Genomic DNA, 23056 nt, shown 5'->3' with positions numbered 1-23056 from the left:
TTCAAACTAGCTGCACCTTTACCAGCTTTGAGAACACTTTCATGATCAATCATTATAAAACATATCATATATATTATTCTGAAATGGACCAATCTGCACAACGACTACTTTTACTGTCGCTACTTTAAGGATATATCGATGCTTATGTTGAGAATAATGACAAGAAGTCACACGATAGCGTATCAAATGTTCTGGCTTTATTCACAATCTTTAAATATATGTCTATCCCTCAAAATAACATATTTCTTTATGTTTCTCAGGCACATTAGTTAACACATTACTTAAATGCCATAGCACATATCAAATTAACTAAAACAATAAATAGATATAGAAATACAGGTGTAATTTGTTACACAATAATACCACTACGATAACTACATTATCTGTATATTCTGCATAATACCTTACATGTTACTATACATGCTCTGAATGAGCTATTCACAACCTGATTAATTACTCATTCAAGTTAATCACATGTTAAAATATAACAAACACATTCCTTATATAACTACACAGAATAACAAGAACACAATAACTGATCAAACATTTACAATTAGCCTTAGCAAGGTGCTTAGTTAACCACAATAGCATTGTGCATGAATATAACACACTACTAGCATGGCTAGGCCACTTCTGTAATGAATTCATGTGGTAATGATAACTCACATTAAAGTACAACAGAAGGCATTATCTCGTTGCATCACGACAGTGTATTGAAAATAACCAAAAATGTAATAGTAGGGGTGTCTGTTTTAACTAACTTATGCATTACATGCCTCATATTTTACATTCTGGTACACTTATACTTTTGTATAACAGTAGTAGAATGTAACATTTGGAATGCAATACTTGTAACAAAGTATTCCTAAACTGTGGTACTACTTTTAATTAAGTTCATGATATTCTCCCACCTCTGTCTTTGTAACACTTCAAGGTGTACTTAAAGGATCTTGTGACTCCACTCTTCCTATACTTCAAAAACATGACATCAGACTTGAGCTGTGTTCCTGATGGACACACTGACCAGTGAGCATAAAACCTGGATAAAATAAAGAAATATACACATTTAAGTATATACAATATTGTCCATAAATGTGACAGCTTAACCATGTTTGTCCCTACCTGTAGGTATAACCAGGTGAATGCCATCCGCACGGCCTGTAAGACGGGAGTGACAGAGTGCCAGACCCTGACAACCGCATGGTTCAAACAATGGATGGAAGCCCCTCAACACAATTTGTTGGTCTATATTATATATCATTTGATAACTGTTTTAAGTTAATAATTTAAGTAACACAAACTGTCTTATCAGGATCCATCCCAACCTGCGCTCAGTGGTGTACTGCAGTGCCATGGAGGCAGGAGAGGAGGCAGAGTGGGAGTTTGGCTGGTCTCAGTTCAGGAATGCTTCTGTAGCCAGCGAGGCCAGCAAACTCATGTCTGCTCTGGCCTGCACCAGCGATGTTAGCCTGCTGAAAAGGTGTGTATCCATCCAACTTTTCCACAGATGAAGAGAGTAACGAAGTGATTTATAGTTAAGTTCCACGATCTCTCTTAGCTTCTTTTAGTAAAATGTATAAACAAAATAGGGAAAATAAAAAGATTAAAGCAAAGGACATGTTGTCTCCCCTTTACCACAACAACAGCAAACAATTTATATACATACATACAGTGTTCGAATTACCCATTTGCTTTCGGGGGAGCCCTATTTTTTTTTTCAGGGCCCTCGCGTGGAGCTGTCAAACTCGACCCTAACGCCGCTTACAGCCGGCCAACTAAAAGTTGTTCCGTTCACGTTGTCATTATTAGACTCCTTCGCTTCTTTGCTTGTGAATCCAAAAGCTGCGAGGCTTGGCTGTTTTCGTTTCACCATATTTTGTATTACAAAGCCAGAGTTAAACAAATATCAATATGAACATTTCAAATACCGCACCGGCATCACCGCCGTAACCATAGCAACGTAAGTAGCGTAAATAATGCACGTACAGATGGCAACACCCAGAAATATTCACAAATATAAAACAAATATTCAGAAACTGTAATGAATAATGACTATTATTTATTTCAAGAACTTTTATTTATAGAAACTCAACATTTCTAATCTGTGTGACACAAATATGCCATAAAATGTTGGGCTCCCCCTATTTATCTCAAAGTCGGCCTTCAGGGTAGCTCCCCCCCTCTTTAGGGGAGCCAAGCTCTCCCTGGCTCCCCCCCATTTCGATCAGTGCATACATATTAAACAGAGGGAAGTACAACTGAGGGTCTCACACATTTGAAGACCCCTCGTGTTGCGGTGCCAGTTGCAGGCAGGTGAGAAGAGATTAATGGGCAAGTGTTTGGATACAAGCACTTCCTGACAAAAGAATAATAACATTGATTTAAGAGAAAGGATATGTGTTAATCGAGGACTTTACTTCCCCTCTTCAGTAACTTTTTTCAAAGGTCCCCTATTATACTTGTTTTCAACAATATAGTATAGGTCTCAGATATATACAAACATGTCTCTGAAACACCAAAGAGATAATTGTAGCATCCCATAATCCCCTCTGTTTCAGCCCTGTTTAAAAAGTGCTGATTCTCTGTCTGTAGCTTTAAATGCTAATGAGCTGCTGCTGGCCACGCCCCTCTGCAAAGTGATTGGTTACAAAACATAATGGTGCCCTAGGAGGAGATTCAGGTGATAAGGTGGGCGGGGGATACCTTGGTTGGTTATTGGCTAATGGTTACATAAGCCAAAAAAATGATCAGCTCATTTTCATACAGGTTTTTAAATAGGTGGATCAGGAGAAAAACAGAGAGAACATGTTTTTTCCTGACTCTATCTTTACATTACATTACATTGCATTTAGCTGACGCTTTTATCCAAAGCGACTTACAATAAGTGCATTCGACCAACAAAATACAAGCTTGAAGAAAACAGAATCATATAAGTACATCAGGTTTCATAGAGCTATAACATTTCAAGTGCTACTCAACTGGCTTTAGGTAAGCCAGTCCTTTATTAGTATATAAGTGCTTTGTTAATAGTTCTATCACTCGAAGTGGAGTCGAAAGAGATGAGTTTTCAGTCTGCGCCGGAAGGTGTGTAAGCTTTCTGCTGTCCTGATGTCAATGGGGAGCTCATTCCACTATCTGAATCTCTTAACACGCTGGGGACATATATTTATGTAAAGAAGATTTGAAAACGTGAATTTTGCATAATAGGGGACCCCAGAGAAACAATGGGGAGAAAACAGAGAAAAGCTTTGGGAGTTTAGGTGCCTGCTTCAACAGTTTACCATTGCAAGCTTTGCGGGTAGTCACTTCACCACCAAGCTTCTGGCCCCCACCTATTCACATGTATGAGTGAATGTCACTTTGTGGTGTGACTGTGAAAGCTCAAACTCAAAACAATATTAGTAATGAGAGCGAGCAGAGAGCAGCATACTACTGCTTACTTTTTTTAGTGCAAAAAATGAAAGAAAGGAACGCCATATTGAAGATGATCTAATATACCATTGTTGTTCTTAAAATACCTTTTATTGACTATAGCCTACATGATTTTGCTATGACATGTTTTAAAGAGAATAACCAGACAGCCAGTCTTTCAACCTTTTAATGCTTTTGATTAGATGAGAATGTGCTAGTCGAAAGATATTTGTTTAAAATGCAACTATTTTGTTTTTTAGGTATTTGTCTTATACCTTGAACTCAACTATGATCCGTAAGCAGGATGCTACCTCGGTCATCACATCCGTGGCCAGCAACAGTGTGGGACAGGTTCTGGCATGGGACTTTGTCAGGGAACATTGGGAATACATGTTCACACAGTGAGTACCACACTCATACGTTCATCTGTATGTGACAAAGAACAGAGAGATAACATACTAAACCGACCAAACTGTCCATGGAGTCTTCAGGCGGGTAACAATGTAGCTTTGAGTGTAAGTGAGTTTGACATTATATACGGGGAAATTACTCCTTTTGTCAGTTTTGTGATTTTAGAAACATTGACTATATTCCCAGGTAAACTTGACAAAGTTACTTTGTTATTTACAAAATTCAATGATGAATTCAAAAGTAGTTTATTTTGATTGTATTGTATTGAACACTTTAAACAATAGCCTCTCTGAAGAACCAGCACCTTACCGTGGTAGAGAGGTTTGTGTGCCCTGATGAACCTGGGGGCTGTGTTGTCTGGAACATTGTGTTCCTGGTAGGGTCTCCCATGGCAAATTGGTCTCAGGCAAGGGGCCAGACTAAGATTGGTTCAAAAGACCTCATGAAAGAAAAAACAGGAAGTGAGGATAACCGGCCCGGAGGAAGCCCGGGGTCCCCTTCTGGAGCCAGGCCCAGAAGGAGGACTCGTTGGCGAGCGTCTGGTGGCCGGGCTTGCCACGGAGCCCAGCCGGGCACAGCCCGAAAAGGCAACGTGGGCAACACCTCCGCTTCTCAGTCCCGCGGGCCCACCACCTACGGGAAACAGCGATGGGGTCGGGTGTGCTGCCAGAAGGGTGGCAGTGAAAGCAGAGGGTCTCGACGGACCAGACCCGGGCGACAGAAGCTGGCTTTGGGGACATGGAACGTCACCTCTCTGGGGGGGAAGGAGCCGGAGCTTGTGCGGGAGGTGGAGCATTACCAGTTGGATCTGGTTGGGCTCAGCTCTACGCACAGCGTCGGCTCTGGAACCTTACTTCTGGATAGGGGTTGGACTCTATTCTTCTCCGGAGTTGCTCAAGGTGTGAGGCGCCGGGCGGGTGTGGGGATACTCACAAGTCCCCGGTTGGGTGCTTCGTTGTTGGAGTTTACCCCAGTGAACGAGAGGGTCGCCTCCCTACGCCTGCGGGTTATGGGGGGGAAAACTCTGACTGTTGTATGTGCTTATGCACCAAACAGCAGTTCAGAGTATACAGCCTTCTTGGAGACCCTGGAAAGAGTCCTGTATGGGGCTCCTGGAGGGGACTCTTTAATCTTGCTGGGAGACTTCAACGCACATGTGGGCAATGATGGAGACACTTGGAGGGGCATGATTGGGAGGAACGGCCCCACTGATCTGAACCGGAGTGGTGATTTGTTACTGGACTTCTGTGCTCGTCATGGAATGGCCATAACAAACACCATGTTCGAACATAAGGATGCTCATAAGTGTACGTGGTACCAGAGCACCCTAGGCAGAAGGTCCATGATCTATTTCGTTATCGTATCATCGGACCTGAGGCTGTATGTTTTGGACACTCGGGTAAAGAGAGGGGCGGAGTTGTCAACTGATCACCATCTGGTGATGAGTTGGGTCGAGTGGCGTGGGAAGCCTCTGGATAGCCCTGGTAAGTCCAAACGTGTAGTTCGGGTGAACTGGGAATGCCTGGAGGAGGCCCAAGTTCAGGAGGCCTTCAACTCACACCTCCGGCGGAGCTTTTCGGGCATTCCTGTGGAGGTTGGGGACATTAAACCAGAGTGGTCGGCGTTCAAAGCCTCTATTGCCGAAGCCGCGGTGGGGAGCTGTGGTCTCAAGGTCTTAGGTGCCTCAAGGGGCGGTAACCCTCGAACCTCCTGGTGGACACCGGTGGTCAGGGAAGCCGTCCGACTGAAGAAGGAGGCCTTCAGGGATTTGTTATCCCGGGAGACTCCCGAGGCAGTTGCAAGGTAATGACAGGCCCGAAGGGCAGCAGCCTCAGCTGTGGCCGAGGCAAAGCAGCAGGTATGGGAGAAGTTCGGAGAAGACATGGAAAAGGACTTTCGGGCGGCACCAAAGTTGTTCTTGAAAACTGTCCGACACCTCAGGAGGGGGAAGCAGGGGACCATCCAAGCTGTGTACAGTAAGGATGGGACGTTGTTGACCTCAACTGATGGAGTGTTAGGGCGTTGGAAGGAACACTTTGAGGAACTCCTGAACCCGACAACTCCGCCCTCTATGTTAGAGGCAGAGCTGGAGTATGACGGGGGATCGTCACTGAGGTCGTCAAACAAGTCCACAGTGGCAAAGCCCCGGAGGTGGATGAGATCTGCCCAGAAATGCTGAAGGCTCTGGGTGTTGAGGGACTGTCATGGTTGACACGTCTCATCAACGTTGCGTGGAAGTCGGAAACAGTACCGAAGGAGTGGCAGACCGGGGTGGTGGTCCCCCTTTTTAAAAAGGGGGATCAGAGGGTGTGTGCCAATTACAGAGGCATCACACTATTCAGCCTCCCCGGGAAAGTTTACTCTAAGGTACTCGAAAGGAGGGTCAGGCCGATTGTCGAACCTCAGATTGAGGAGGAACAATGCGGATTCCGTCCTGGTCGTGGAACGACAGATCAGCTTTTTACTCTCGCAAGGATCCTGGAGGGGGCCTGGGAGTACTCTTATCCGGTCTACATGTGTTTTGTAGACTTGGAGAAGGCGTATGACCGAGTTCCCAGGGAGTTACTGTGGGAGGTGCTGCGGGAGTATGGGGTGAGGGGGTCTCTACTCAGGGCAATCCAATCTCTGTACTCCCAAAGCGAGAGCTGTGTCCTGGTCCTCGGCAGTAAGTCGGACCCATTTCCGGTGAGGGTTGGCCTCCGCCAGGGCTGCGCTTTGTCACCAATCCTGTTTGTAATATACATGGATCTGATTTCGAGGCGTAGTCGTGGGGGAGGGGGTCTGCAGTTCGGTGGACTAAGGATTGTACCACTGCTTTTTGCAGATGATGTGGTTCTAATGGCTTCATCGGTCTGCGACCTTCAGCACATCGGTTCGCAACCGAGTGTGAAGCGGCTGGGATGAGGATCAGCATCTGAGGCCATGGTTCTCAGCAGTAAACCGATGGACTGTCCACTCCAAGTAGGGAATGAGTCCTTACCCCAAGTGAAGGAGTTCAAGTATCTCGGGGTCTTGTTCTCGAGTGAGGGAACAATGGAGCGTGAGATGGGCCGGAGAATCGGAGCAGCGGGAACGACATGCAGTCGCTTTACCGCACCGTTGTGACGAAAAGGGAGCTGAGCTAGAAGGCAAAGCTCTCTGTCTTCCGGGCCATTTTCGTTCCTACCCTCACCTATGACCGAAAGAACGAGATTGCGGAAACAAGCGGCCCAGATGGGTTTTCTCCGCAGGGTTGCTGGTGTCTCCCTTAGGGATAAGGTGAGAAGTTCAGTCATCCGGGAGGGACTCGTAGATGAAACGCTCCTCCTTCGCGTCAAAAGGAGCCAGTTGAGGTGGTTAGTCCCTCCCCATCCTGTTCTGGATGCATCCGTGAACACTGTGATGTAGGAGGTCACCCGTCCCAGTGGAGACCCCCTCCGGAGGTGATCCGGAGACCCCCAAAACCGGAGGTTGCCCTCCACTGAGGGGGGGATGGTCACCAGCCGCCGCCTGTGCCTCTTGGGATCCAAGCGCAGGCTGGAGAACCACCTCTGCAGGCGGCGCATATGTAGTAACCCTAACGGGACCACCATGTGAGCAGCCGCCATGAGACCCAATGTCTGCATGACAGTAAAAGCTGTCACTGTTGCCCCCTGTCGCAGCCTGCGCACCCCCTGAAGAAGGGACGCACGTCTGCTCTCTGACAGGGTGGCGCGCGACGCGCCTGCATCGAGCACCACACCCAAATACAGCGCCCGTTGGTGAGGTATGGGGGTGCTCTTTTTCCAATTGATCGCAAAGTCCAATTTGGTCAGGTGTGTGATCAATTGTGCTGTGCAAAACATTGCCTGTTCCCGTGACCCAGCCATGACTATGAGGTCGTCTATGTAAAATAAAACTCTCATGCCGTGTGCGCGCAGCGGTTGAAGCGCTGTGGCCACACATTTGCTGAATGTGCGTGGGGATAGGGAATAGCCGAACGGCAGCCTGTTGTACTCGTAGGCTATTCCCTGGAAGGCAAAACGCAGATACTTTCTGTGCTCTGGAGCAATTTCTACATGAAAGTACGCGTCTTTCAGGTCGATGGTGGTGAACCAATCGCCTGGCTGCACAAGCCCCAGTAACTATTTCATAGTTAACCTGCGGAATTTCCTGCAGGAAATGTGGCGATTCAGGCCGCTGAGATCTAGAATAGGTCTAAATTCCCCTGTCTTCCTGAGAACCAGGAAGTACATGGAATAAAGATCATTTTCTCTGTGCTGAGGGTGCACAACAGACACAGCCTGTTTCTGCACCAGAGCCTGAATCTCTGCTGAGAGGAAACACATCTCCTCCTGGGAGGACAGATTTACCTCTTGCATGCCCATAAAAAAGGTGGGTGTGGGACACCCACAAGACAGTGGTCCATGTGATACATTGGTACAGTGTATAGACATGTGGTACAGTGGGACGCTGCAAAACTGGAGTGAATGGCCCCGTTTCAGCGTCCTGTCCCTCCACCTTGTAAGCACACAGCTGAGTTTCCATTCCCCAGAACATTGTGTTAATGGACAAGCCCTCAGGTGTGGGGCAGCAGCTATGAAGCTGTGATACTCTCTGGTGACCCGTTCCGCCGCAAAAACTCCCCGCGAAGGGAAGATTTGCCCATGGAAGGTTGACACAGAAAGGGCCGATTATTTACTGAGGACCCTGAACGCTCCACCCTAATGCTGTTCTCACCACTACGGTAAACAGCATTCATCGGAGTCTTTATAGGCGTAGTGTGTTTTACTAAGGTCCCTGAACGCACCGCCACGCGCTCTTGTGTGAGTGCGGGCTCCGCCATAATGCAGCCTTTACCACTACGGAAAACTGCATTGGAGTCTTTGCTCTAGGCGTAGTGTGTTCTCTGACAGCAATACGCCGGCCATAATGTCCCGGTATCATCCCTCTCATCTGCGCATGTTCACTAGCCACCTCCTTTACAGGAGCTGCAGCATGGGGCAGCGAATGGGGAATTTGTACGGTTAACATTGTGTGTAAGTGTGGCCCTTGTGGAAACAAAAGATACTTAGACTTGGATACAGATCAACCTCATTTTTATTAGAAAACGTAGTGATCTGTGCCTTATACAGGGAGGAGGCGGGATTCTCCCCCTCGTCCCGGGCGGAGAGATTTTCTCCCCCCGCCAGTCCGATCCGTAAAGACGGAAAGCCCGTCCCTGTGAGTGCCGGCACGCCGGTTCCACGGGGTGGGCCGAAGAGGTGGAGGGCGCCGCGGGCACGGGATCTCCGTGTCGGCACCTCTCCCTTCGTCTCACCTCTCTACTGAGGTCTTTGAACGCACCGTGGCCCGCCCTCGGGGGAGGGGGGCCGCGCGCGCCGTCACAATGCCGTCTCTTTGAAACGGACATTATGGGGAAAAGTGGAATTGTGGAGAGAAATTACTCTTACTCTGGGATAAATGCAATAGTCTTTACTGAATGCATTTTTCCCACACACATACCTCACTTCAGAACTAGAGTTTACAAACGTAAACCACCGTTCTCCTGCGGGGGTCCCTAAACGCACCGCGGCCACTCTCACGAGGGCCGCGCGCCCACGTATTAATGCTGTATTTCCCATTGCAACGGTGAAATGCATTAATCGGAGCTATTATACCAGACAAGGTGTGTTTTCTGACAACAGCACGCCGGCAATAGCGTCTCTTGAACCCGCACAGTGCTTTGACAGCACTTGGTTTATTCCACTCACATGCACACGCCCACCTACTGGCTCCCTATACTGGGGTTTACAGCGGGGGCGGGGAGTGTAGGACAGTGTTTCTTCCTCTGGGAATGGGCAAGAAGCAGCCACGCTGCGACTACTCCTCATCCCGTGAGCAAGGAGATCGAGCCAAAGAGCCCTCCGTAAACACGGGGGCTCCCAGGAGATCAACACGATCCTCTTTGGAAAGTGCCACGTGGCGTGATATCCCAGGGACATCACACGGCGGGCAGCGGCGGTGGCCTGTGATGAAGTAGGGTCGACCCTATATCATGTGAAGCCACCGAGCACCGGTCCCCGGGGGAACCGGGCCTGGGGCAAGGCCCGTGGACCAAGCTACTTATTCGGCCTTGCGGCCCAATAATCGCTCTGACCTGGTGAGGCGGAGGCATCTCTAGCAATGAGTGAGTAGCCCACACACCCGCCGCCATGATCATCATCCAGGGAGAGTACAGCCCTGGGCGGTGGACTTCCATGGATGCCAGACCCGGAAGGAATGGCGAACGTGAATGGCACCGCCTCGGCCATATCCTGGTCCCCCAAACACTCGAATCTAGCAGTGGCGACTCCCTGGAGGTATGATAACTCTTTTTAAACGTCTCTCAGTCTTTCGTGGAATCACCTCCGCTGCTGAAGAGAAAAGGATGATAGTCAGGAGGTGAGGCCTCCTTTTATACGGTGTGATGCGCGCGCATTCAGGTAGGCCCGCCCAAGGCCGGCTACGTCTATAGAAGTCTCAGTGGGAGAATGCTCGCAGGGTAAGGTAGTACCCATAGAGTCCAGTAGAGGGCGGAGCCTGTGAGAGATATAACGTGGCTGGGTCTTTCAGCATGACAATGATCCCAAACACACCGAAAATCTTTGGAGGGAGTTGAAAGTCTGTGTTGCCCAGCGACAGCCCCAAGACATCACTGCTCTAGAGGAGATCTGCATGGAGGAATGGGCCAAAAATACCAGCAACAGTGTGTGAAAACCTTGTGAAGACTTACAGAAAACGTTTGACCTCTGTCATTGCCAACAAAGGGTATATAACAAAGTATTGAGATTAACTTTTGTTATTGATCAAATACTTATTTTCCACCATAATTTGCAAATAAATTCTTTAAAAATCAGACAATGTGATTTTCTGGATTATTTTTTTTCTCATTTAGTCTCTCATAGTTGAGGTATACCTAGGATGAAAATTACAGGCCTCTCTCTGTAATTGACTAAATACTTTTTTGCCCCACTGTATATTAATCCTGATTGCTTTATTTTTGAGAAACCTATTCTGCACCTACCTGGGTTTTATGAGACTGTTCAGTCTCATAAAACATGCTCAATTTACTTTTTGAAAACATAAACTCACAATAAAGTCAGATGGGAGATCTACAGAAGCAAAGTGTGATAGACAAAGATGCATTCCTATATTAAACAAACAGAAAATAAAACGTTGTTGTTCCACGAGGCAGTTGTAGCCATAGCAAATGGATTAACCTTCAACCTTCAACTACCTGCTGCCTGAAATCCCTGTGACATCATTGTAGATTGTTGTAACCAACTAGCTGTGTGGGACATTATCACAATACATATTTAAGTTAATTGACTTGGATTTTACAGGTATTTTGCTGTAGTTTCTTGCTTTGTCAACATGCTTTGGTGAAGGCCTATTCTTTCAATATGATGGATTTGAATAGTTGGATATTATTAGACGTCTAAAAGGACAACATAGGTTGTTTGTTTTACTGTAATTGCAAAGCTAATACCAATTTAGCATAGTGGTAGCACTAACGGCTAACAAGGTTTTGATATTCAGAGTCTGGCTGTTATGTTATGGGCTAAATTGTACATGCTAGTGTGATAAGGCCGAGGGGAAGATGACATATTGAGCTACAGTGAAACTCAATATGTTTTTTGCATACTGTGCGCCAATCACTCTGTATTTTAAATATTGAGTTAAAGTCACACATTTTAGTCCATTGATACATTTCTAAAAGCTACTTTCCTAACAAACACGGTGCAGTTGTAACAATCGCGACAGATCACATATCTGATCATCTGGGAAAAGCTAAATGATGTCAGAAATTTACACAGCTTTTTTGGGTTGTGAACGCACCGAACTCTGTCTGTTAGTGCTTGTATATCTCAATGAGATTTTACACCTGTATAAATAAAGGTTAAATAAAAAATTTAAAAATCCTCCCTGTGTGTGTAATGTGTATAAACACAACAGAGTGGGGGAAGACATTTCCCTCTGAGGGATTAATAAAGTATATCTTCTTCTTCTTCTTCTTCTTCTACTTAGAAATCACAAGTGAATGGTCACATTAGGTTTGCCTGCAGTGAATGCTGACAGATATGAGCTAGTTTTTAGATGTATCATGGCATAGACAAATGTTTCCGATATAACCCACAGTCTATGGCTGTTACTGGTGGGTTATAGCATAATTTCATATCTGTATTGTGCTCTGGTAAGAATTCGCACCCAACATGTTAATAACAGTCAACTTTCTTTTTTGTATGTAACTCTATGGTTTTACACAGTTTTTATAACCTGAAATTCACATATTTAACAATTCAAACCTCAAAGTAATACAAGTCAAAATGTGTTAAAATGTAATTTGTTTTACTATAAAAGGATAGTCAATACCTGTGTTTTTTCAGTTTATCAATGTAAAATAGTGGTTAAATTAAGCAAAAATATTTCTTTCTTTTTCTTGCAATTATACATTTTTTAAATGAGTATTAACAGTATTTGTTATGTATTTGATAGTGATATATAGCCATAACAAAAGTATTTTTTTGTAAAATTACAGAATATGCAGCTAATTTTGCCAACGGATAATCATTTATTTTTACGGTTAGTTTTGTTAAATTCACATTTAAAAACTGCTAAAAAACAGATGATATAATGTATTCCATTTCTACAGTTTTCTTTTGTTAAAATACATCACACATATCAATAAACCGTTTATTCTTGTAATTTTAATATGATATCCTGTAATTATGAAATACAATACAAAACTGTTAATTTTTTGGGGGAAACACTGTAGTTACAGTGTAGAGTTCCGTGCAGTAGCATTTTTTTGCTCTGGGCTAATTTAGACGCTTCTTGTGTGACTTGTGTTTTGTTTCGGTAAAAATCGTTCGTATCATCAGTTAGCTGAGTTTATTCCCGTTAAGTGAGTATGACACATTCATAGTTTATTAAATGTTAAGAAGCCCTGAGACACAGTTATGGGGGCTTAACCCTGTGACGTTTCACACAGAGGTTAAGGAATAGACGATAGGAATAGACGATAGTAGCTGATTTGGACTATTCTATTGCAGCCGAAGTAAACACTAACAGGAACACGGTATGGGCTACAGACAGGAAGTAAACACCAACAAAAACACGGTATGGGCTCTGTGTTTAAGGACTTGTTATTGGATCAGAAACCGTGAACAGACTTGGACAGTGCTGCTATTTTTGCACACATGGCTGAACAGCCCTCCACTTTAAAATATAATTCACTGTAGTTTGCCATATATTGTCATATTTTCATTATCCTAAGTGTTTTTTGTTTTTTGTAGCTTTTACAGTTCTTTGTATATTTAAATGTGGTGTAAAAACTTGTCTTTAGTACTATTTTTTAATGCTAAATTGTTTCTTGAAAATACTTATTTTTTATATAGCTTTATACATTTAGCTTTTTTACCTACTTTGCAACTTATTTCTTAGATAGAAATCCCTTGTATATGTAAACGTGCCTGAGATTAGTACTCTTCACAATTAAAAAATATGTTGTTCCATATTTTTCCCTACCAACTTTGTATACACCATGATAAGCTCACTCTCTATATATTTTCAGATATGGCGTGGGCTCCTTCTCCTTCGCCTCCATGATCACTGGGGTCACTGCACGGTTCTCCACAACAGCTGAACTACAACAGGTAAGCACTCTTTAATAATTCCTACTTCAATGCAGGAAGACATTTTATGGGAACTTTGCCTCTTTTGAATATGTGGCTCTTCTGTTGAAATGCTCCTCTCGAGCTCTGTTCCTAAATATTTATAGACCACCCAAATACTGTGCAAGCTTTTACAACACCCTCCGAGGGCCGTACAAATTATTGACCTCTGCTTAAAGAAACTAAAATCACAGCCCATTCATTTGGCCTTTCTTTCATGCTGTGCAAAGAAAAAGCAACCTCTTAATCCAGATATCTGGCCATGACTCGCGCATGCATGCACGTGCACGGTTTCTTGAACCCAAAGACGCTTATATGATAATATATGATATGTGCACATTTAGAATCCTATCCATGTGAACATGATTTAAGTGGGGGGTGAACCTAACCTCCTCTAGGGGGGTCCGGGAAGATGCTCCCCCGGGAAGATTTTTTTTTTAAATGTTGAATTTAAAAGCATCAATCTGGTGCATTTTGAGAGCAACATGAAGAGATCTCAACATCCATATGAAACAGAACTGTAAGCAGATTTACTTTTTCTTTATGGATATTTTACAAATCCCTCCCCTTTTAAACTCTATTCTTGTTTATTAATTGTAAAGTGCTCCGTCAGCACTACACCCCTGTCAGACGAGACATATACCACGTGATGAAATGATAGGCTCGTGTTGTGTTCAAGGACCCTGATCTTGGCCAGGAAAAAACAGGCACTCGCTTGTTTAATTCTTTTGCGGTCTAGATTTCTTTAACCAGTTGAGCCCCATGCCCCCGGTACCGGGGGCATGGGGCTCAATGAATGAATGTGTCATACCCACTTAACGGGAAGAAACTCAGCTATCAGACAATATTAACAATTTTTAGCTAAACGAAACACAAGGGTAATATCAAGCCTCTGAATTAGCCCTGAGTGAAAAAATGCTAACGCACTTAGCACAGAACTCACGGTATAACTACTTTATTACTTATCGGATCTGCATAAACAAGATATCCAACCAGAAAATGACACCAGTAAGGACAAACGGATGAGAATGCTGCGTGGGGTCTGGGTGCCGTGTTGGCGGGACGTTTCACGGCTCGCTGCTACGAGCAGCGAACAATGTGAGCTGGGTTCATTTCCTGCTTGCTGCGTGGGGTCTGCGAGACAGCGAGACATCGCGAATGGACGCGGGAAGGGGGGGGGGGGGGTGATGAGGGGGCTGCAGCACCCCCATCTGCGAGACTCCACTAGCACCCGCACCCCCAAACGTGGCGCACCTACATCGTAAGCACGCCAGTTTCTCCGCTGCGAGGCTCCACTAGCACCCCCCCCCAGCGCGTCACAGTTTTGCCGCCTGTGTGTGTGTGTGTGTGTGTGTGTGTGTGTGTGTGTGTGTGTGGTGTGTGTGTGTGTGTGTGTGTGTGTGTGTGTGTGTGTGTGTGTGTGTGTGTGTGTGTGTGTGTGTGTGTGTGTGTGTGTGTGTGTGTGTGTGTGTGTGTGTGTGTGTGTGTGTGTGTGTGTGGAGCTCCACGGATTGGTCCATTTGGGTATGGGCACGTCACCATACCCAGGAAGAAAAAAATGGAAAAAGAAAAATGTCCAACGAGGCGTTCGAATATAGCGTTAAACGTAAACAAATTGAGAACATGAACAACTTTCTGGAAGTAATCTCAGGTATATATCATAGAGCGACCAAGTCATTTCATTGGACGAGAGGCATACTATGAGAGCTGGTCACAGGGATGCGTTCAAATGTAGTCAGTAACGCAGATAAAGTTGAGCTGAAAATCCTCCAGCATCATTGAAGTCTCCGGTTTGGGAACATTTTGGTTTCGCACTTACGTACAAGGATGACGGACAAAGACAGCTGGACCGAACCAAAGCTGTTTGTCGGTATTGTTCAACTAACATTGGTTACGCGGCTGGCAATACATCACACTCATTTGAAAATCACCCGAATGTGAATATCACCGGTACCAAAAGAAAAAAGGCTGAAGTGCAAACCCAACTCCCACTAAGCCTCCACCACTCGCAAAGAGTTCAGACCGAGTCAAAGCTATTACAAACACCAAATATCCTTATGCTGCCATGTTAGCAAAGCGCTACCTGGCTGCTACCTCTGTCCCTAGAGAGGGTGTTCTCCACAGCAGGAGACATTGTTAGTGCCAGCAGATCTGCCCTTTCAGCAAGCAATGTGGACAAGTTCATCTTTCTTTAAACAACATGAAAATACAATGACAAGCAAGTCATAATGTCAAGCTGGCTGCTTAGGTGCTAGCACAGTTCAAATACAGATTATTTCAGTTCATCGAAATGCTGCACCTTAATGTTTATTTTACTATATTTTGTATTTATTTGAATACATTAGTCACAGTTTAATAATAATAAAAACAATGTTTTTAATGTTTTGTGATAATTGTTTCTGCTGTACCGAAAACGTACCGAACCGAACCGTGACCTAAAAACGAGGTACGTACCGAACCGAAATGTTTGTGAACCGTTACACCCCAACAATCAATGTTAACTTGGAAAGCCACAATATGAATATTTTAACTCAATCACATAGGTGATATTATTGTGGCACATCAGTAAAGCCTTACAAAGTGGCAGACGTAATTTAATGAATTTTAACTCAACAATAACTGAATGAGTTTGTCTCACTCTTAGACCAGCAGGGTCAAATCTATCCAGACTGCTGCAATAAGTACATGAATTAACTGTCTCATCGATGTTTGTCTGAATGAATATGATACTATTAACAATCATATTATTCCTATCAGCTGTCAATCACTGTTAATAAATAATAATAATAATAGATTTAATTTGTTAGCGTTTTTACAGGTGCTCAAAGACGCTTTACAGATATAGTGAAGAACTGTTATGATTCACATATTCATTTATCATTGAATAAACTATATTTATTTTTTGGAGGAGTTAATGATGAATGTTCATCAAGATGCTTGCTCACCCTCCTTCAAATTTGAAAAACAAGTAATTATATCATTATTGATATACAGTTACAACCTTGACTTTACATCAGAAAGAACAAACATTAAAGAAGTGACTAACTGCATCAGTTAGGGTTAAACGTGTATTCAGCTAAAACATCGCTGCAGTTATTATCCAGTGGAAGGTCCTTACCTACTGGCCTAGTTAAATCAAAGTGGTTACTTTCTGTTGGCTGGGCAGTGTAGTTTTACACACCGTCTTATTTTACTTTTTCAGGACTTAAAACTGTTTTTTGGGGGCAGACCCCCTCAAAGAAAAAAAATATACACACGCATACAAGGTCATCATCTTAACAGTTTGTTATTCTCATCGAGTCATCCGTGAGCAGAGCATCAAGTTGGCATGTCTATTACAGCTGAATGCGGCGATTACTATTTTGTTCAGCAAAACGCCTCACAAACGTATTAAGATCAACAGCTGTAGTGCGTTTTGATTCAATGCTGAGTACAGCCACACTGACAGTCTCTTCTCTGTCATTGTAGACCGCAACTACCTCATTCCTTCAGTGCTTGGTTCCGAAAGGCTTCTCGTTTTGCGCCGTCCCCCCGTTCAAGTGAATTCGCCACCAATCATATTTCCACTCTCGCGCCAGGACCGGGGGAGGGGTTACATGACGTGCATCTTGTGCTGCATTCACTTGCACTCGGACATTAGAGACTTTCTCTCATAAATGTCCGATGAGCAACAACTTTTCTTTCAAAACAAAGATGCCAACTGGGGTGGCAAGGCTATTGTTTAGGGTGGCAGTTGCCACCCCATGCCACCCCGGTAGATCCGCCCCTGCTCTGCAGACCGTTTACATGCAGAAAAACCTTCATAACACACAAGGGGACGGGTAATAACCAGAAAAGCATGAAATGGGACCTTTAACAGATTTTACGAGACACAACAGTCTGCTGCCGTCTGGCAGGCGGTACCGCAGCATCCGGACTAAAACCACCAGACTCAGGGACAGTTTCATCCCAAAGGCCATACACAGGGTTCCTGCGGGGTCTTAAAAAGTCTTACATTTGATAATCTGAATTTAAGGCCTTAAAAAGGTCTTAAATATGACCAAAAAAATAAGAAAGGTCTTAAATTCAGACATCATGACACAATTCCATCAGATTAATGATAAAAACCTAGAGGACATTATTCAACTTCTGAAATCCTCCTCCTGCTGCCTTGATATTATTCCAACAGGATTTTTCAAAGATGTTTTGCCTTGCATGGCCTCAGATCTACTTCATATAGTAAACAAATCTCTTCACTCAGGTATTTTTCCACAGGCCCTGAAAACTGCAGTCATTAAAACCGCTCTTAAAAAAGAATAATCTAGATGCTTCAGTAATGAACAATTACAGGCCCATATCAAACCTCCCATTTCTAGGTAAAATCATTGAAAAAGTTGTTTTTCAACAGTTGAGTAATTTCTTGCATTTAAATGACTGTTTTGATGTGTTCCAGTCAGGCTTTCGTCCAAACCACAGCACTGAGACTGCTCTTGTAAAGGTCTTTAATGACATCCACTTAAACACAGACAGTGGCAGAACTTCAGTGTTAGTATTATTAGATCTCAGTGCTGCGTTTGACACTGTTGACCACAGCATATTACTAGACCGACTGGAGAACTGGGTGGGACTTTCGGAAACAGTTCTGAATTGGTTTGAATCCTACTTAAAGGACAGAAACAACTTTGTTTCTATAGGTAAATACACATCTGAGTTGACAAATATGACATGTGGGGTTCCTCAAGGCTCCATCTTGGGGCCTCTTCTCTTTAACATCTACATGCTACCACTGGCTCAGATAATGAAGAACAACAAAATAAGTTACCATAGCTATGCAGATGACACACAAATTTACGTAACAATTTCACCAGGAGACTATGCTCCAATTCAAACACTGAGTAAGTGCATTGAACAAATCAATGACTGGATGTGTCAGAACTTTCTCCAATTAAACAAAGATAAAACTGAGGTAATGGTTTTTGGAGCCAAGGCAGAACGTATAAAAGTTAGCGCTGAGCTTCAGTCTGCAATGTTCAAAACAACAGATAAAGCCAGAAATCTAGGTGTAGTCATGGACTCTGACCTGAGTTTCAACAGTCACATTAAAACTGTTACTAAATCAGCCTACTATCACCTAAAGAATATATCTAGGATTAAAAGACTAATGTCACAGCAGGATTTGGAAAAACTTGTCCATGCTTTTATCTTCAGTAGACTGGACTACTGCAATGGTGTCTTCACAGGTCTCACTAAAAAATCTATTAGGAAGCTGCAGCTAATTCAGAACGCTGCTGCTCGAGTCCTCACTAACACTAAGAAAGTGGATCACATCACTCCTGTTCTGAAGTCTTTACACTGGCTTCCTGTGTGTCACAGAATAGATTTCAAAATACTGCTGCTGGTTTATAAAGCACTGAATGGTTTAGGCCCAAAATACATTTCTGACCTCCTGCTAAATTATGAACCATCCAGATCTCTCAGGTCTTCAGGGACTGGTCAGCTTTCTGTCCCCAGAGTCAGAACTAAACATGGTAAAGCAGCGTTCAGTTATTATGCTCCAAATATCTGGAACAAACTCCCAGAAACCTGCAGGTCCGCTGCAACTCTGACTACTTTTAAATCCAGGCTGAAGACTTTTCTTTTTGTCGCTGCTTTTAATTGAACTATTCATATCTTAGACTGCACTGTAACTTTTATCCATGTACTTTTTTCTTTTAATGTTTAATTGCACTGTAACTTGTATCCATGTATTTTTTCTTTTAATGTTTATTTTATTAGACTGCCATTTTCTTAATCTCTTTCATTTTTTGTAAAGCACTTTGAATTGCCTTGTGTTGAAAAGTGCTATATAAATAAACTTGCCTTGCCTTGCCTTGCCTTGCCTTAAATATGATTTAGAAGGTCTTAAAAATAATCGGATTGGTACTTCTGTGTAGCGATCACGTCTAAATGTGTTTTGGGGGAAATGTCCGGGCTGCAAAGTAACCAGTACGGTAAGAGCCTTTCAGTTCCCCCCAACAATTTGTGTTGAATTAAATCAACATGGAACCAGTAATCACTAACTTTGTTCCCCCCGGCCCCTTATCGGAGAACACCCAGCAAGTAACCTAGCAACCAAGCTTTAGCTAGCAGCAGTCAGAAACTCATGTATCTTCAAATCTACTTACAAATGAATATGGGGAAGTGTAAGTTCAACCGTATTTGGTTGGAAAACATCTAATTTAGTGCTTGGTTGAAACCAGTGGAGGGAACGTGTTTGAAGCCCGCTGCACCTTTTGCAAAATAAATTAGTGTTTGTTTTGCTAATGGAGCGTTAGATAGTGCAGCGTTAGCTAATGTAGGGTTAGCTAGTGCAGCAGCAGCTAATGCAGCGTTAGCTGGTGCAGCAGCTCCCGCAACAACACCGGGGGACCTCCGGGCGAAGTTTGGGTCTACGTCAACCCTAAAAGCGGAGGTGCTGTAGACGCTAAATACCGCAGCTAAACACCAATCATACAACAGCAACGATGAAAGATTGTAGCCAAGGCATCAGAGCTCTGAATATAGTTCTTGTCACACACACACACACACACACACACACACACACACACACACACACACACACACACACACACACACACACACACACACACACACACACTTTTTGTCTAACACGCTAACACAGTTCTGTACTATTATGCTGTTCTGTTCAGTCATTGTTCTTATGTTGAACATGAATACATTTACTTTGTAAGTAATGGGACGTATTTAATCTTTCATAGCAATTTTCCTTCATACTTTCTTGCCGTGAAATAGGTCTTAAATTCTATTCAAAGTGGTCTTAAAAAGTCTTAAATTTGAGTTGGCGAAAACCTGCATACAGATGTAGCACGTCATTTCGGACGCCTACCCATGTGGGTCCGTGATCTGCATGGGGTGGGCCCTCGCTGAAAGGAAAATCCCCCGCATGACTTGATACGCCCCCTTGATAAATACATGTAATTATAATGAACCAGCTGCAATGGATCATGGATCCACCAGGGAGTGAAGTGATTAAAAAGCTGCCACAGTGGAACTCTTGTGAAATAAAAAAAAAACAGCTGATAGATCTACAGTAGAGGTAGGCCTATCTGATATAGCGGATATTTGTTAAGATCCATATGTCACGGATAGGTAGGGATGGGTATCGTTAAGGTTTTAACGGTACTACTACTTTTATCGATACCGCTTATCGGTAGGCCTACGGCCTTTTAACGGTACTCTTATCGGTTCTTTTGGAGAAATAAAAAAGGTAAACTAACTAAACCAATTGTGAACAAAACTAACATTGCTTTTTATTTAAATTAAATAAATAATATTTCACATCAAAAGAAACAACAATGTTTTAACAAATCGTATTAAATAATCTGATGACAGAACTGTAAACAGAATAGCTGAAACTTTAACAAACTAAATAACTCAGTTTCCTCTAATCATTAATCCATGTTTGTATAATTGAGTTAACTCCGTGTGTTGCTGCTAGCATACATAACACCTGGGGGGTGTAGTACTACGAACTACGTAGCAGGATTTTCGCTTAGCTAACTTCAGGGAAAACTCGGGGTTTCCGGTCCTACGAAGCTGGTTCAATCATGAGAGACGTGATGTATGAAATACATGTTTAATACCGGACACGTGGTATAGAAAATTATGATGACAGATTACAACAATGAATCAACTGATGTTTGGAGATTAGGCCCCGGTTTGTAGGATAATCATTCGGGAGGGGAAAACCGCTCCGATGAACCCCCCGGGGTCTAGACACTGGTGGTGGTGATAATGGTTCGGTCTGGTCTGGAGGAAGAAGGATTAGCTTGGCCCTGAATTAGGAGACAGGAGGCGAAGGGGTGGAGGCGGGTTGTGCGTTGACACCTGAAATGACAACTGACAGAGAGGGAAGAACAGATTTAAAGGGTTTAGCAGGTGCAATGATTGCTAGCTGGGGAGTACCGCCCCTGATTACTTAATGGGAGAAGAGCTTGCAGTGACGTGTAACACCAGGGGGTATGGTCTTCCTTCTTGAACTTGCGCTAAGCTTCATTTCAATCATGAGAGACGTGATGTATGAAATACATGTTTAATACCGGACACGTGGTATAGAAAATTATGATGACAGATTACAACAATGAATCAACTGATGTTTGGAGATTAGGCCCCGGTTTGTAGGATAATCATTCGGGAGGGGAAAACCGCTCCGATGAACCCCCAAAGAGAAGAGAAGTGAGAAGTGCTGAGATGTGAAGCATTTCTTACCTTGCTGGCTGATTGAGGAGATCTGTGGATGAAATGAGATAACACGGGGACATGATGAGAATGTCGGAATAACTGTAGGGTTAATGTGAACGCCAACCATGCTTAGCGCCTGCATGTTGGATTAGACGATGCTGACCCACTGGCCGCAACCTGCACGCGCAGGGTTAAACATGACGCTGACCCACCGGCCGCAACCTGCACGCGCAGGGTTAAACATGACGCTGACCCGCTGGCCGCAACCTGTACACACAGGGTTAAACAAAAGCTGACCCATTGGCCGCAACCTGTACGCACAGGGTTAAACAAAATGCTGACCCATAGGCCGCAACCTGTACACACAGGGTTAAACAAATGCTGACCCATAGGCCGCAACCTGCACACGCAGGGTTAAACAAATGCTGACCCATAGGCCGCAACCTGCACACACAGGGTTAAACAAATGCTGACCCATAGGCCGCAACCTGTACACACAGGGTTAAACATTACACTGACCTACTCGCCCTGCACGTGCAGGGTTTAAACATAATGCGGACCCACTGGCCGCAACCTGCGCGGCAGGATTCAATACGAGCGAACCTGAAGGTCACGACGATATGAAGTGTTTAAACATGAACACGGTGACACGTACATGTGCTGACTTGCTAAGACCACCACCAGTTGTATGTATAAATACCGTTTAGTGTTCGGACCTTGGAAAGCCAGCACGCACGGATGTCCGGGCGAATGTGGGATATGAAGGCGGAGGAGGACCACCGTCCGAGTTGGCAGGGAGGAGGGAGATATGCCTTGAATGGCTGCACCTGTCTGAACGAAAGCCCTGATATGCTATTAGACGCCACCACCAGTTATATGCATATTTACCATAGGTAAACTGAAGAGATCTTGATTGGCGGCACGAGCCGATGTCCGGTGAAGAGGGAGATGTAGACGATATAATGCCCGAGAGCTGTTAGCTTGAGTACGGTGATGCATGAATATCGTAACCTGGTTTACCACGAGCCAAGTGAGCATGAACCCGAGAATATGAATGAAGTGCAGGATGCACGCAGAAAAGACGTACACTTAGTTAAATACTGAGACATGACCCATGATATAGTATATCTTAATTAGCGTTAAGTGTGCCGGGATGAGTCATAGATGCTGATGAGCTGATTGAGTGATTAAGACTGTCTTCTATCATCTGAAGTGAGGATGATGGAGGGACGCTAGTGTTAGATCCAGCAAGTGTGATAATAAATGTGTAGAAATAGTGGAAATCTGAGTGTGCCGCTATGCGAATGATCTCATGCAGATATCCCCCCCAAAACGGAGGATGTGCAGTGCACGTCCTTAAG

General features: G+C 44.1%; 1 protein-coding gene across 1 annotated transcript in view; it reads left to right on the top strand.

Moving 5' to 3' along the window:
• Positions 1-23056, top strand: part of LOC117553272 (aminopeptidase Ey) — a 152876-nt gene that overhangs the window by 115777 nt on the left and 14043 nt on the right. Inside the window, exons 18-22 of the mRNA XM_034227145.1 lie at positions 935-1026; positions 1129-1239; positions 1313-1480; positions 3672-3812; positions 13376-13457. Coding sequence (XP_034083036.1) covers positions 935-1026; positions 1129-1239; positions 1313-1480; positions 3672-3812; positions 13376-13457 — 594 coding nt within the window. The remainder of the gene's footprint in view (positions 1-934; positions 1027-1128; positions 1240-1312; positions 1481-3671; positions 3813-13375; positions 13458-23056) is intronic.

Source organism: Gymnodraco acuticeps, unplaced genomic scaffold (genome assembly GCF_902827175.1).
Source record: "Gymnodraco acuticeps unplaced genomic scaffold, fGymAcu1.1, whole genome shotgun sequence".
NCBI classification, from domain to species: Eukaryota; Metazoa; Chordata; class Actinopteri; order Perciformes; family Bathydraconidae; genus Gymnodraco; species Gymnodraco acuticeps.
Note: the sequence above shows the minus strand (reverse complement) of the source record. Positions and strands in the feature narration are given on the sequence as shown.